Source organism: Podarcis bocagei (assembly GCF_964188305.1).
Source record: "Podarcis bocagei genome assembly, chromosome: 16".
Taxonomy (NCBI): domain Eukaryota; kingdom Metazoa; phylum Chordata; class Lepidosauria; order Squamata; family Lacertidae; genus Podarcis; species Podarcis bocagei.
In genome coordinates, this window is record NC_138142.1 from 25,799,317 (window position 1) to 25,813,752 (window position 14,436).

The 14,436-nt window shown below is 45.5% G+C and overlaps 1 protein-coding gene across 4 annotated transcripts; it reads left to right on the plus strand.

Moving 5' to 3' along the window:
• Window positions 1-844: 844 nt before the first annotated feature.
• LOC308576322 (arylacetamide deacetylase-like 4) lies at window positions 845-11,822 on the plus strand. Of its 4 annotated transcripts, none has more exons than XM_081175565.1 (5): window positions 845-1,108; window positions 3,485-3,598; window positions 4,955-5,098; window positions 8,777-8,840; window positions 11,023-11,822. In XM_081175565.1, the coding sequence occupies exons 3-5, from the start codon at window positions 4,972-4,974 to the stop codon at window positions 11,795-11,797; spliced, it is 966 nt and encodes a 321-aa protein (XP_081031691.1). In that variant the 5' UTR covers window positions 845-1,108; window positions 3,485-3,598; window positions 4,955-4,971; the 3' UTR covers window positions 11,798-11,822. The 4 variants fall into 4 exon arrangements, with proteins under 4 accessions (XP_081031691.1, XP_081031692.1, XP_081031690.1 ...); XM_081175564.1 differs by having other exon boundaries at window positions 846-1,108; window positions 4,882-5,098; XM_081175566.1 differs by lacking the exon at window positions 3,485-3,598.
• The last annotated feature ends 2,614 nt before the right edge of the window (window positions 11,823-14,436 follow it).

A 14,436-nucleotide genomic window follows, 5' to 3' on the forward strand; every position in this document is an offset into this window, starting at 1 on the left:
GAAAGAGAAGCTGCTGAATTGCAACTCATTACCAAACTTAAAACAATGGAGAGACCTGGTCTGAACAGAGACATTGGATTCTTATCTCATTATACATGACTAAGCCATTTCTCACCTTCTCACCCCTTGCCTTTTCCTGTAAGACCTATTACAGTCGTAAAGAGTCGTCAACAGGCTCATCTCAGTTATCTGCCAATCTCCAATAACCACCACCCTTCTGAGTAATACCCCTCCCCACCTTCTCACTATATAGAAGGATCTGGCAACTTCTGTTTCAGTGTATCTGAAGAAGTGTGCATGCACACGAAAGCTCATACCAAGAACTAACTTAGTTGGTCTTTAAGGTGCTACAGGAAGGAATTTTTTTATTTTTACACCCAAAAATAGTAAGACCAAAGCTTATATTCCTTATACCCAAGGCAGGTTCCCTCCTGTTTCCCCATTAGCTGGGTATGTGCAGGGTTTACAGCCTATCACATCCGCCCAATTAAAATACTAACCCCCCCCCCTTTGTTGACATCTCCCATTACTCTGAATTTGATGACCATTCCTCCTAATTTCTTTCCTCCTCCTTTGGTCAGTGTTCCTATGCTTTTACACATTGACTCAAGCAATAAAGCCACATACTGACAACCCTTAGGCATAAGCAAGCTCTATATTTGCTGAAGCATGCGTCCATTTCAACTGTCAGCCAACCTGTTTTCGGGCATTCTAATCATGAGTCATTCTAAAGATAAGCTGTTAAGCCAGTCTATGGTTAGCCTGCACCATATCACCACATTCCTAAACAATTTGTTTTCTTCTCAGCTGAGAGATTAAGTGGGTTGGCCAAGGATGTTCTCTTGCAGGTGACACGGAGTGTTCTTGTATAAAAGCCACCAGCATTGGCTAAGGCGAAGTCCTTGTCTCTGTGCCTCTGAGTTGAAGGGAAATGGCATTTGGTGGAACTCTGTGGATGCTGATATTATATATGACCATCTTCATTCATTTCTTGCTGTTAGTGTGGGGAGTTTCTTATACTCTTGCCAGGACCCACGTGCCTCGAGGACTGAGCCGTCCTGCATCACTGATACTTTTAAATCTCTTAGTGGGATATGGATTTGTACTGGTAAGTTTATTTTACATATATTACAGGGATGAAGCGACACCTCTATAAAAAGGGCTGCACCATTTGAAATATTTTAGTTTAGATAAAAGGCAGGTAAGAGGTGACGTGATAGAAATGTCTAAGATTATGGAGAAAATAGAGAGAGAAAGGTTTTCCTCCGTCTCTCACGACAGTAGAACTTGTAGACAACCCAATGAAGCTGAATGTTGGAAGATTCAGGACAGATAGAAGAAAGGACTTCTTCACACATAATATGTTCAATCCATGGAAGTCACTCTCACAAGAGGCAGTGATGGCTGCCAAGTTGAATAGCTTCCAACGAGAAATAGAGAAATTCCTGGAGGCAATAGCTATGGATGCTTCTTAACCAGCTCTGGCTCTAGAGATGGAGGCAGCAATGCTTCTGAACACCAGAAAACACCGGAGGGGAGAGGGCTCCTGTGCTTGGGTCCGGGTTTGTGGGTTTCCCATTGGGGCAGCTGGTTGACAACTGCGAGATGCTGGCCTAGATGGGCCATTGGCCTAATCCAGCAGGCTCTGCTTTGAGGCGTTCCCAAAGGAAAGGAAGGATTGAACTCTGGTTATGAAAATACACACAGAGGCTTGAACCAGCAAGACTGGTTGCGGTTGTGAGTCCTAGCAAGTAGTATTCAGCGGCATACAACCCACAATAGTGCAAACATACCTATAGCCTCCTCCATGAATTGGCCTAATCTATGATTAGATGGGCTCAAGATCTTGGCCATAATACAGAGATGTCCCAGTGGGGAAACTTTTGGAGGGTTGAGGCATTCACAAACTAAAGGAAGGGTTGAACTCTGAGTAATAAGAATACACACAGAGGCTTGAACCAGCAAGACTGGTTGCGTATAATAATAATTCCTGTCCACCCTCCGGCCCAGGTCGTTTTATTTACAAAAGAACTTTTGTCACCGTGTTTGTAAGAACCAATCAGATTTCCTCTGAGCATTTCAACAAACCCCACGTGGGGACAAAGTTAACCTACAAAAACTAATTAAGCATGCATATTTCTGGGGTAAACAAACCAGAACTACAAAGGAGTGCATCCAGCAACCCCGGAAGTCACAAACAAGCAATATACATGATAAGAAGGAGGCCAGGAGGACAGGGATCATTATCACCTTCATGTGAGATCTGTTTCCTGGCCCTAAGATTAACATCCTAAGATTAACATATCAGAAAAGCTACAACAAAAAAAGCTGCCCACTATCTTTCACAGCCCAGGATGCATGCCTGGCATAGCTGTCAACTTTCAGATTTGAAAAAAAGGGATCAGTAGCCAAAATAAGGGATGACAGGTCCCAAAGTAAAGAGCTCAGCTAATTTGTAGGTGGGCTTTTGCCCTTGCAAACAATCGCGGCACCCTCTTTTCATGTTTCAGTAATTTTGCTTCGGTCTCTTGTAATGTGCTGCCACCCAGTGGCCTTCCTGGCAAATTGCATCAGGTAATTCAGAGGTGGATCCCAACATAACCTTTCCTTGCTTCTCATTGTGTCCCGCTGACCGTTGCTTGGTAAGTGCTGCAGTTACTTTCCATAAGCAGACCTTTCTCCTTTCCCCAGACCAGCTCCGTCAGGGCTATTGCTCACTTCCAAGCCTCAATATTATCACACTGTCACCTCTCCGCTGGGAAGCGCTGAGCAATGGCGAGTCCCCAGGCAATGCAGCCGATTCCAAATCACATTAGTTCCAAATTATACAGCCAAATTTTTAAAATTTTATTGGGGGTACCCATACTTCGCGCTCCGAAAGGGATCCAAACATCGCTCTTGCTGCTGCTTTGATTTCACAGTGCTATCCAGTTCTGTCCAGATAGTCTCCTTATTATTTTCCTCATCTTCTTATTGTAATCATATATTCCTTTCTTTGTGAACTCTGATAATCTTCACAAGCGGGTTGAAAACAAACATATCCTGTGTGGATTTTACACTCTCCAGGAGCCATATCACATAAAGGACAGCCGCCATTTCCACACCTCCATAAAAAACATTCATACAGTCTGTCTGTGATTTCCACCGGCCTGCGAATCTGTATCTCAGGGGGCTCTGCCGGGTCAAATTCACATTCCGATAACCATACATTCACATTCCGATGACCATGGTCCTCCCCCCCCCCATCCTCCTGTGGGCAGGCCGACTTGACGAATCTCCATTTGAAACTGCGTCACAAAGCTTTCCTTCCATTCCCGATATTCCCACCAGCCTCTCTTTGATCAATAATTCATTTCCACACAGCTTTTAATCTCCAGCTTATGATTATTAATTTGCAACGATTCTTACTCTCTGGGAGGGAGGATGATTGGGTACTCACATAAGACAAAAAAAAGTTTTTTCCTCCCCCCCCTTTCCATTTCAGTCCGACATACCAGTCTTTTAATGATGAGTCTTCACTTGATTTATTGTCCAGCCCGTCGCTCCTCACACAGAGATCCCATTAATCAGCAGTCTTTACACCCGATCTTCACATGAAGTATATGCATTTGCTTCTTTATCGAATTATATATTTCAAAGTAATGCAAACCAGTGCGCGATCAGAGAAAGCGGCCGGGAGAGCGGCCCCACCCGAGGGCTTTGTGCCAAAGTGCCCGGTCACCCCCTTCTTTCAAATCCGGGGGTGAATTATGGGCACAGCTGGCAAGGCAGTCCCCCCCATTCCCTTGGGGGGGGCAAGGGAGGCTGCATACTCCCATATCAGCCTCTTAATTGCCTCGTGTGGGTCAGAGAGATGTTATTGTCAGCCATCTTCCAATGTGCCCCCTGGTGGCCCCCCACCTTTCCCTTTCCTTGCTTCTCATTCCGCCCCCCTGACTGTTGCTTGGTAAGTGCTGCAGTTACTTCCCATAAGCAGACCTTTCTCCTTTCCCCAGACCAGCTCCATCAGGGCTATTGCTCACTTCCAAGCCTCAATATTACCACACTGTCACCTCTCTGCTGGGAAGCGCTGAGCAATGGCGAGTCCCCAGGCAACGTGGCCGATTTGATCAGTGCAAGGCATGCAAGCTCCATCCCCCAGTCGTTCTTAGACTCCTTATTGGGTGAGCAACGCAGCCAAGCAACACAGCTGGAGCCTCCCTCCTCCCTGGCTGGCAGGGAGGGAGGGAGAGGAGCTGCTTCTTTGGAAACCTGGGAAATTTACGGGACATCATCAATCCAGGACAGCAGCGGGAAACGGCGCTGGGATAAGGGAGTTTCCCGCCAAATAAGGGACGGTTGACAGCTGTGATGCCTGGCAAAGCAACGGGCACCTGGGCTGTGTACGCAAGCAGAGAGAAATGGACAGTAGAGGAAATGGCCAGAGATGCAGAGGGTTGTGGGATTTGATCAGAAATTACTGTCAATGAATTAAACCCAATCAACACCATGCTTTCACAGCTGACACAATGGCTTGATGCATATTTTATAATTCCTCATAGTAATCCCATCTGATCCCCACACTCTGGATATTTGTACTCCTACACTGCTTAGGTTCTTATGCACTCCACTGGATTTATCCTGAGTAGTACTAGCACTGAATACCCCCAATTTGTGTTGCATCTTAAGGTTTGAAATAACAGGAAGCGTACTAGGAAAGGGGAGTGGGCAGGGGCTTCACTTCTGGGCTGCTCAAAGAGAATAAGTTTCCATCCCAAGAGGAAGGAAAGGATAAACCCCGCAGTCATCTCCCATACACGGTTTCTGTTCCATAGGCAATACATATATGCAATACATATATCTAATGCTGATTTAAAATGCTAAATGTTTTGGTTTAAACAGGGAGGAATTCTGGAAAAACTGGGCATCTGCCATAGATATTCCATACTCAGGATCCTAAACCTATTAATTCCAGAAGTGAAGGACCCAAAAATGATCACAAGGGACCTGGTTTTTGATGGGGTGCCTGTGAGGCTGTACTGGCCCAAGACATCACCTGCTGGGAACAGGAAAGGAATCATCTTTCTTCATGGAGGGGTTGCACTATTTGCAAGCATCCGTAAGTTCTTTGAAATGTTTTTGAAATGTTTCACTTTGTTGTTTGTGGAGAATTTGGGGTGATACTTTAATGTAAAGGTCATGATATGTTTGCTATGGAGGGGTGGGGGTGGTTTGTGCTGCCTCTGGGTATTTATTTTTACCTTTATGAATACTGCTACAAAAGTTGGGTACCACCTCTCTGCCAAACCAGTAGGATGGCATGATGAGAATTGTAGTTTAAGAACAGTTGGAGACCCAAGCTTGGGAAACACTGCTCTAAAGACACTCTTTTCCTGAAAACTCAACCCCCCCCCCCATTGCCATGAGTCTGACAACCTCTTTCTGCTCAGGCCCAAGAATTCCTCGCATATGTGCCAACAACCCCTTTTGTCAAGTTAAGGCCTCTATCCAATTGAGGCACTGACTTGGAAAGTGTTTTTTCCGCTGGCCTCCAATCTTCCCTTCAATACTCCAAATCAGGTATAGGCAAACTCCAGCCCTCCAGATGTTTGGGACTACAATTCCCATATCCCTAGCTAACAGGACCAGTGATCAGGGAGGATGGGAATTGTAGTTCCAAACATCTGGAGGGCCGGAGTTTGCCTATGCCTGCTCCAAATAATAATCAAAATCCTACCACTTACTAATTTCTAAGGTTTAGGGTGGTCTCCCCCCAACTATAACAATATAAAGAATAACAACAAACAATGTCAATAGCCTGTGGCTACACACAGTTTAAAAGGCCGTCTATTGGTTAATTAGCCAAAGGCACCTGACGATATGAAACAAAGGCGCCAGGTGAGTCTCCCGGGGAGAGCATTCCACAAACGGGGAGCCACAACAGTTCTGGGTTTGGGCCCAGAAACAAATTGGCAGCCAATGCAGTCACACCAGGATTGGCATTATACACCCAAACCACGGTGGGCAACCTGGCTGCTGAATTCTGCACCAGCTGAAGTTTCTGAACTGTAGGCAGTTTAACATGGCAGGATGGGATTGTGTGGTAAGAAAACAGGGCTGAGCCTTCCTGTTCCAGAGATGTCTGGTTCTGTATTAATTCCTAATGTCAAGGTCAATGAAAAATGCCAAAGAAGGTATTTGTGCTTCGTACTTCATTTATTTTTTTTAAATGATATTTATTAAAACAAGAATTTTTAAAATCGCAAAAAGAAAAAAAAAAAAAAATTACAGAAGAAAAAAGACAAAAACAGAGATAAAAAATAAAAAAATAAAGCCATCATTCTCAAATTCTCCACATTCTTTACCTTCTTTCCATGACCTCCTCCTCCTCCCGTCTCTTGTATCTTAATTGATAATTGTCACAGCAAATCCTTTCCATAATTCATAATATTCTGTCAATACATTACCTTGCTCTATTTTCATCTTATCTTATATAAAACCTTACAACTTAAAATTTAAATCTTATTTTTACCAGCTTCTCATAACCATTACCTTTTTACCTAATTCTTTAAACATTCTTAAAAGAGCCTAATAATTTCATTTCAACATTTTTGCAACTTTCATAAAAAACATTTCTAACGATAAAAAAAGAGAATAAAAACAATCCAATCTTCCAGCGTCCCCTCCCCCCGGTCCCGGGGTTATCAGTCCTTTTTGTCCCATTAGTCTGGCCCATTTAACCTGGTGATCTTATATCTGAGGCCATCAAATCTCTTCCATGTCCCTTCCGCAGTTCTTCTTCATATTTTCCTTTCACTCGTGGGAACTCCAGCTTAATAGTGTTTTGACCCTTTTCGACAGATCGGCCCCTTTCTCATAGTCCAGACTGAACTCCATGTGGTATTTTAAAACATGTTTCAAGTAGTAAACCTGTTTCCAATTCCCTCCAAGATAAGTCCCAACCACTCCAAACCTCTGGCGGCCCGTTGCCAGATTCTGAGAGTCCAAAGGGGCGTCAGTCCAACCCCCCATTTCCAGCCAAACTTTGTCCCTCAGAATCTGGTTTTTTCCAAGTTCATTTATCAAATCCAAAGACTCATTTTCTTGCTGAGCCAAAAGTCCCTCCATCCCTGGCGCCCATGGTTCAACAAGGTCCTCTTCTTTCAGTTGTTCTGTCATGGCACGCTCCTGTTTTAGTTCCTGGGTGGGCTCCATATGATTTCCCACTACCTGTTCAAAGGTTCTGGCCGCATTAGTCATAAAGTCCATCTTCTGACTTAACTGATCCAATAGGGCACTTATTTTGCAGAAAGCACCCAACAGTGCTTCTGAAGGCATTGTTCTACAAGGTCACGAATTCTTTCCCACAGTTGTAATCAGTGACAGCTGCAAGTTTCCAAAGTTTAGTTACAATCTCACAATTCCCCTCTAGGGGGAAGACTTCTGGTAGTTCTTTTCCTTAGAAACAATAACAACAAAGTTTCTTTTTCAAGATACTTTGTCCATATTTGTTCTTTTAAAAGACGAAAGGAAACAATGGAATCACAATGTTTCTCTTCTTTTAACTATCTGTCAAAACATTTATTTCTGGTCAATGAGCTTCAAACATCAAATCTGACACCCCGCTCCAGGGTCAGGATGGTGGAAAATTACTTTGCTTTAACTTCACTTCTGCAGGTTTAAACGACTCAGGAAAAATCCCCCTTCTTCTCCTGCTGCCGAAGAGGGGTTCAGCGATTTAAAATGATGAAAGTCGATCCTTTAAAAATAATTTTTAAGGCTCTAGTTTGTATTGTCTTTGCTTTGTTCTAACTACAAAGAAACGGAAGGGTGACTTCCTGTTTATCCTTCCTGTTTCAGTACCAAATTAGGGTTAGTTTTAAAGTCCAGATTCCTTCTTATTTCGCCAATTGTTATCTGAAGTCCAAATATTTACTGTTCCAGTACTCACGGCTGGTTATTTTAAATGCCAAATTGTCCCAGGAAAAAGGCAGCGCTCTCCGGCAACAACTATGTGGCTTTGCTCCACAGAAAAAGCAGTAGACTCACAGCACCGCGCCACTTCCCCCTCTTCACTTCGGAGCCCGTTTGTGGGTTCCTTTGTGGGTTGGGGGGGAGCTAAGGGTGCCCGCTGAGTCCCACGGTCACAGGCTTCATCCGCCTGTGATTTCCAGAAGGGTCCCCGCTACGCTGCAGCGGAAAAGACCCGTTTCATGCGGAGCTGGTCCCTCCGGTTCAGAGGGAGTCCGCCATTGCCGGTGGCGCCACCCCGGAAGTCTGCACCAGCTGAAGGTCAATGTGAAGGTCAATGAAAAATGCCAAAGAAGGTATTTGTGCTTCGTACTTCAATGGACTTCTATGAAAGGTCTTCCAGAGATGCTCAGAATTAATTTAAAGAAGCCCAAAAATGTGGTCTGAGGTTTGTTTGGTCCTGTTCTGACTTATTCACGTATTTACACGTTCATTCTGCATGGAGGGAGTCCATGGTCATCTCAAGCAGGGCTTGTTCCCACTGCTGTGCAGCACTGGAGTCAAAGGCGTCTTTCCCAGCCAGCCTTTCGCTAGCCAGTCCAAAATGGATCCCAGTCTTTGTTCTTCCTAGCACACCTTGCTTTAAAAGTATGGATTTTTTGGTTCTCTTCTGAGTTTTACCCATTGAAACTGCTGATCAGGAGGGAACAAAATGTACAGAATGTACATAATGGTTTTCAACTAGTGATGCCCCATTTATAAAGGGTTCAGTTCAACTTAGTTGTTGCCAAAGGAGACTCGTTAAAGGTTATGTGCTTTTTCCCAGGAACTTCTGAAAGGATCTGCCATTTGCTTGCCCACGGAACCGACTCAGTGGTTATGTGTGTTGAGTAAGTATCTTCACGCTTCCGTTTCTAACCCTTCCACATGAGCCCAGAAAACGACTGATTTTGCCAACATCGTGAATTTGCCAACCTTTAGAATGGGTGTTCACCTTTGTCTTTTGATTTTTATGCCTTTGGACCCAATCCCTCTGGCTTTAAGCATAAGAGGCTGGATCAGGCCAAAGGGGGCCTAACATCCTGTTCTCACGGTGGCCAACCAAATATCCCAATGAAAAGCCCACAAGCTGGACCCAGACACAGGAGCACTACTCCCAGTTGCAATGTACATCATCTGGTATTCAGAAGCATTACTGCCTGTGATAGTGGAGATGGCCCATCCGCCTTGTGACTAGTATTCATGGATAACCTTATCCACCATGAGAGGCTGATATGGCTTCTCAATCTATGCCAGTTCTATCTGTTGCGATTATCTCTATCCTGCCTTTCAGGACAAAACTCCTTCCAAGGCGTGATATAAGGAACATTAAACTACTTTCACATAAAACTGGATAAATGTTTTTGTCCCTCTCTCTTAACTCTAGAACATGTGGCCATTCAATGAAGCTGAATGCTAGAAGATTCACCTAAAAGAAAGTACTTCTTTACGCAGTGTGTAGTTAAGCTGTGGAACTCGTTCCCTCAGGAGGCAGTGATGGCCTCCAACTTGGGTGGCTTTAAAAGAGGATTAAAGAAATGCACACGGTATAAGACTACCAGTGGCTACTAGCCATGATGGCTATAGCCTGCCTTTGCAGGTGGAGACAGTGTCCTTCTGAATGCCAGTTGGTGGAAGCTGTGGGAGGGAAGAGTACCACAGGACTCATGTTCTGATTGTGAGTTTCTCCAACGATTGAACACAGGCCACTGAGAACAGGATGTGAACTAGCATTATATTATCATGGAAAACCTCAGGCACTGGGGCTCAATGCTCCACTCCAGGCCTCTTCAGTTCTCCCTGAAGAGCCAGTGTGGTGTAGTGGTTAAGAGCGGTGGACTCATAATCTGGTGAACCGGGTTCGATTCCCTGCTCATCCACTTGCAGCTGCTGGGTGACCTTGGGCTAGTCACACTTCTTTGAAGTCTCTCAGCCCCACTCAACTCACAGAGTGTTTGTTGTGGAGGAGGAAGGGAAAGGAGAATGTTAGCCCCTTTGAGACTCCTTAAAGGTAAAGGTAAAGGTACCCCTGCCCGTATGGGCCAGTCGTGACCGACTCTAGGGTTGTGCGCTCATCTCACTTAAGAGGCCGGGAGCCGGCGCCGTCCGAAAACGCTTCCGGGTCACGTGGCCAGCATGATGAAGCTGCACTGGTGAGCCAGCACCAGTGCCGCACACGGAAACGCCGTTTACCGTATTTTTTGCTCTATAAGACTCACTTTTTCCCCTCCTAAAAAGTAAGGGGAAATGTGTGTGCGTCTTATGGTGCGAATGCAGGCTGCACAGCTATCCCAGAAGCCAGAACAGCAAGAGGGATTGCTGCTTTCACTGTGCAGCGATCCCTCTTGTTGTTCTGGCTTCTGAGATTCAGAATATTTTTTTTCTTGTTTTCCTCCTCCAAAAACTAGGTGCGTCTTATGGTCTGGTGCGTGTTATAGAGCGAAAAATACGGTACCTTCCCGCTATAAAGCGGTACCTATTTATCTACTTGCACTTGAGGGTGCTTTTGAACTGCTAGGTGGGCAGGAGCTGGGACCGAACGACGGGAGCTCACCCCGCCACGGGGATTCGAACCGCTGACCTTACGATCAGCAAGTCCTAGGCACTGAGGTTTTACCCACAGCGCCACCCGCGTCCCATGAGAAAATGGAGTCTGGTCCTTCTACAGGTTGGGAAAAGCAGGGTAGGGGTTAGTGATAAAGCAGGATGTCAAATCCAAACTCCTCTTCTTCCCTCTGAAATCACCGCAGACCCCCACCTCTGCACCATTGCCCCTCTTTTTCACCCTCCTTGAGTGGCATCTGCCTGATTGGAATTTGTCTTGCTTGCGTGAAGGCAGGGGTGCCAACTTGAGTAAATATTGCCCCCCCTGGTAAGTCCCATATTGCATAAATGATCACATGACGTGGAGCACATAACCATTTGAATGGAAATGCCAATCAGATTAGGGGGACCAGCCTCTTTGGGGGTGCTGAAGGTACCTCAGCCGCAAGTATGATGTCAAATGTTGATGATATCTTGTTTTTTCTTTAGATTTCGTTTAGCTACTAAGCATCCGTATCCAGTCTCTGTACAGGACTGTTTAACTGCTGTAATACATTTTATGAAAATGGCAAAGGAATACAGAGTGGATGCCAGCCGCATTGCCATTGTTGGGGAGAGTAGTGGAGGCACATATGCTGCAGCCATTTGTCAAGAACTGGTGACCAGAGAGGACCTCCCAAGAGTGCGAGCTCAGGTCCTCATTTACCCATTCCTCCAAGGAATTGACTTCAAATTGCCATCCTATCAGCAAAACCATTCAGTTCCTCCCTTGTTCCGGAAAAGAGCTGTCAGTCTTGGTTTGACATATCTCACTGGGAAGACAATGAATGTAGATGGAGTTCTGAAAGGTGCCCATGTCCCTCCTGAGTTGAGGGAGAAATACCAAAAATGGATCAATGCTGATAACATTCCAGAAGAATTTAAAGCTAGGGGCTATGTTCCTGTAGAACCTGCTCCATTTTCAGAAGAACTTTGTGAACAAGTTAAAAGAGGTTATGAGACAATGTTTGCCCCCCTTCTAGCAGAGGATGACATAATCCGCCAGCTCCCAGAGGCTTTCATTCTAACCTGTGAATATGATGTTCTCCGGGATGATGGGCTGTTGTACAAGAAGCGGCTAGAGGACCACGGTGTGCCAGTGACATGGTATCATGTTCAAGATGGATTTCATGCAATAATGGCCTTTGCTGGTTGGGGGCCACTTGAATTCCCAAGCACACAGAAATGTTTGCAGAGTGTAATACAGTTCTTAAAAGGTTTATAGAAATGAATGACATTCTTTGTCTTCCTATGGCAGTCTTCCCCTTCTGTCGAGGGAAATATCGTTCCTCATTGTGCCAATCCTTAAGTAAAAAGAAAAACTCTGATCAAAAGTTCTACTCTGTTTAATTTATTAAAATCACCATGCGCTCCATGAATACATAAGCAAAGCCCTACTGGATCAAGCCATTGGCTCACTTCACACAGCATCTTGTTCTCTTTATGTTATATATTTTTTAAATTAATTTTCATACAATTTAACAAATTCAATTCAGTTTCAATACAATATTCCCTCAACATTTTGACTCCTCATCCTTACTTCTATGATATTTCTGTTCAAATCCTTTGTCTACTAAATGTAATACTCATTTCTATAACAAATATCCAACATTAGATTCCTTTATCATTCTCCTTCCTTTACTTATATTTCCAGTCCTGCCTGTGTTTTAATTTGACTTTAATATTTTCTCAGATATTCTGAAAAGGATCTCCACTCCTCCACAAGCATTTCGTCTTTTGGGTTTCTTATTTTCACCTTCCCCATATAGTCCAATAGTTTTAAAGTCCACTCCTCTTTTGTTGGAACTTCTTCATCACTTTTTTTTATTGATTTTCCAGATTTTAACCCAATTATAAAAATTATAACAAATTAATACAATTCTGTGTAAGTGACTTCCTGCGTGCCGTCCTTGATCCGTCCTTATCTTCCAATGTTACTGACTGCGTTTACATACTCTTATTGAAGTAAATAGTATAACAGACCCTGAGGATTGCCACACTCCTTGTTACTGGTTTGGGAGTCTTCTCTTTCTAGAATATCTCTCCCCTCCTGACTAGAATGAGACCCATGTAGGCTGTATCCACACAGCTTCTACTTCTCCTGGCTCAAAGTCAGCCCTCCAGCCAGCTCCTGGCGTAAAACTCTCCCAAGACACTCAAACCAAGCCCAGTCTAAAAACTCCCTCAGAAACTGCTCCTTTTATTTTTCTCCTCCCACTCTGCTTAGTACTCATTCAGAGAGGCTCCAGCCCTCTGGTGGAATTCTGAGGGACTGCATCACCAAACTCTGGTCTGGCTTTGCTGTCCACCACAGAGGTACTTAGCAGGGGTCAGCAAACTTTTTCCGCAGGGGGCCAGTCCACTGTCCCTCAGACCATGTGATGGGCCGGACTATATTTTGAGGGGGGGGGGATGAACAAATTCCTATGCCCCACAAATAACCCAGAGATGCAATTTAAATAAAAGGACACCTTCTACTCATGTAAAAACATGCTGCTTCCCAGACCGTGTGTGGGCCGGATTTAGAAAACTTCAGTGGGGGAGAGGGGAGGGTGGGAAAAAAGCTTTGCAGAAGATCAAGAGGCGAGAAACTGGAGTCTGCTCCTTCTACAGGTTGGGAAAAGCAGGGTAGGGGTGGGTAAAAGTTAAAGGGACCCCTGACCATTAGGTCCAGTCGTGGCCGACTCTGGGGTTGTGGTGCTCATCTCACTTTATTGGCCGAGGGAGCCAGAGTACAGCTTCCGGGTCATGTGGCCAGCATGACTAAGCCGCTTCTGGAGAACCAGAGCAGCGCACAGAAATGCTGTTTACCTTCCTGCTGGAGCTGTACCTATTTATCTACTTGCACTTTGGCGTGCTTTCAAACTGCTAGGTTGGCAGGAGCAGGGACCGAACAACGGGAGCTCACTCCGTGGTGGGGATTCGAACCACCCACCTTCTGATTGGCAAGTCCTAGGCTCTGTGGTTTAACCCACAGCGCCACCCGCGTCCCTTACAGGGGTGGGAGGCTGGCCCAAATCTGAAAACACGATATTACTGTCCCTTAGAGCAGCTTGTTATTGGTCCTGGGGAAGGCTGAGAGGAGGCGGGGAGGGGAAATGGGGAACTTTCCTTGGGCAAAGCCAGTTTGAAGAAGAATCCGCCTGCGCCCGGCAGGCAAGGGAAGGGGGTGGGAGTGGAAGCACCCAAACAGACACGAGGCTTAATTTTTATTATTTGTAAGCTGGAACAGAACTGAACTGAGGAGCTCAAGTCAGCCTGCTTATATAGAGCTCCACTTGAATGCAACAGTAACCATTTTCTGTAACTAGCCAATCACTGAACGTCACTTTCGATCCTTCATTTGCATACAAACTATCCAATCACTGAACGTCACTTTCGATCCTTCATTTGCATAACTATCTACAGTATCCCCCTGCTGGCCCAGGGTGAGAACTTCAGTACATAACAGGACTCCCCTCTCCCTTTGGGCGTACTTGTCTGCAGCGGCGGAGGAAGCCGCTCGGGCACCTGGGGTGGCGTGTTCAGGAGCCTGTTTCCTCCCACTCAACCGCCCTACATCTGGGGGAGAGGCAGCGGGCGGACCGTTTGGGCAGCGCAAAGCCTGCGAGACGCATGACTTGGGCGCACTGCAGGTGCCACCATGAGTGCCGCCCGGTATTTTGTCACCCCCTCAGTGGTGACACCCAGGGCGGCTCCTCACCTTCCTTGTCAGCTCCAGGCATCCTGCTGCCACTGGATAGAAAGATGGAGGGGGACAGAAAGAAGCAGCCTGCTGCAGATGGAGGGAAGTGCTGAGGAAGCAGGGGGAAAGGAGAGCAAATGGAGAAAGAGGAGCGGGGTGGGGTTGGGGAGAGGACGAAT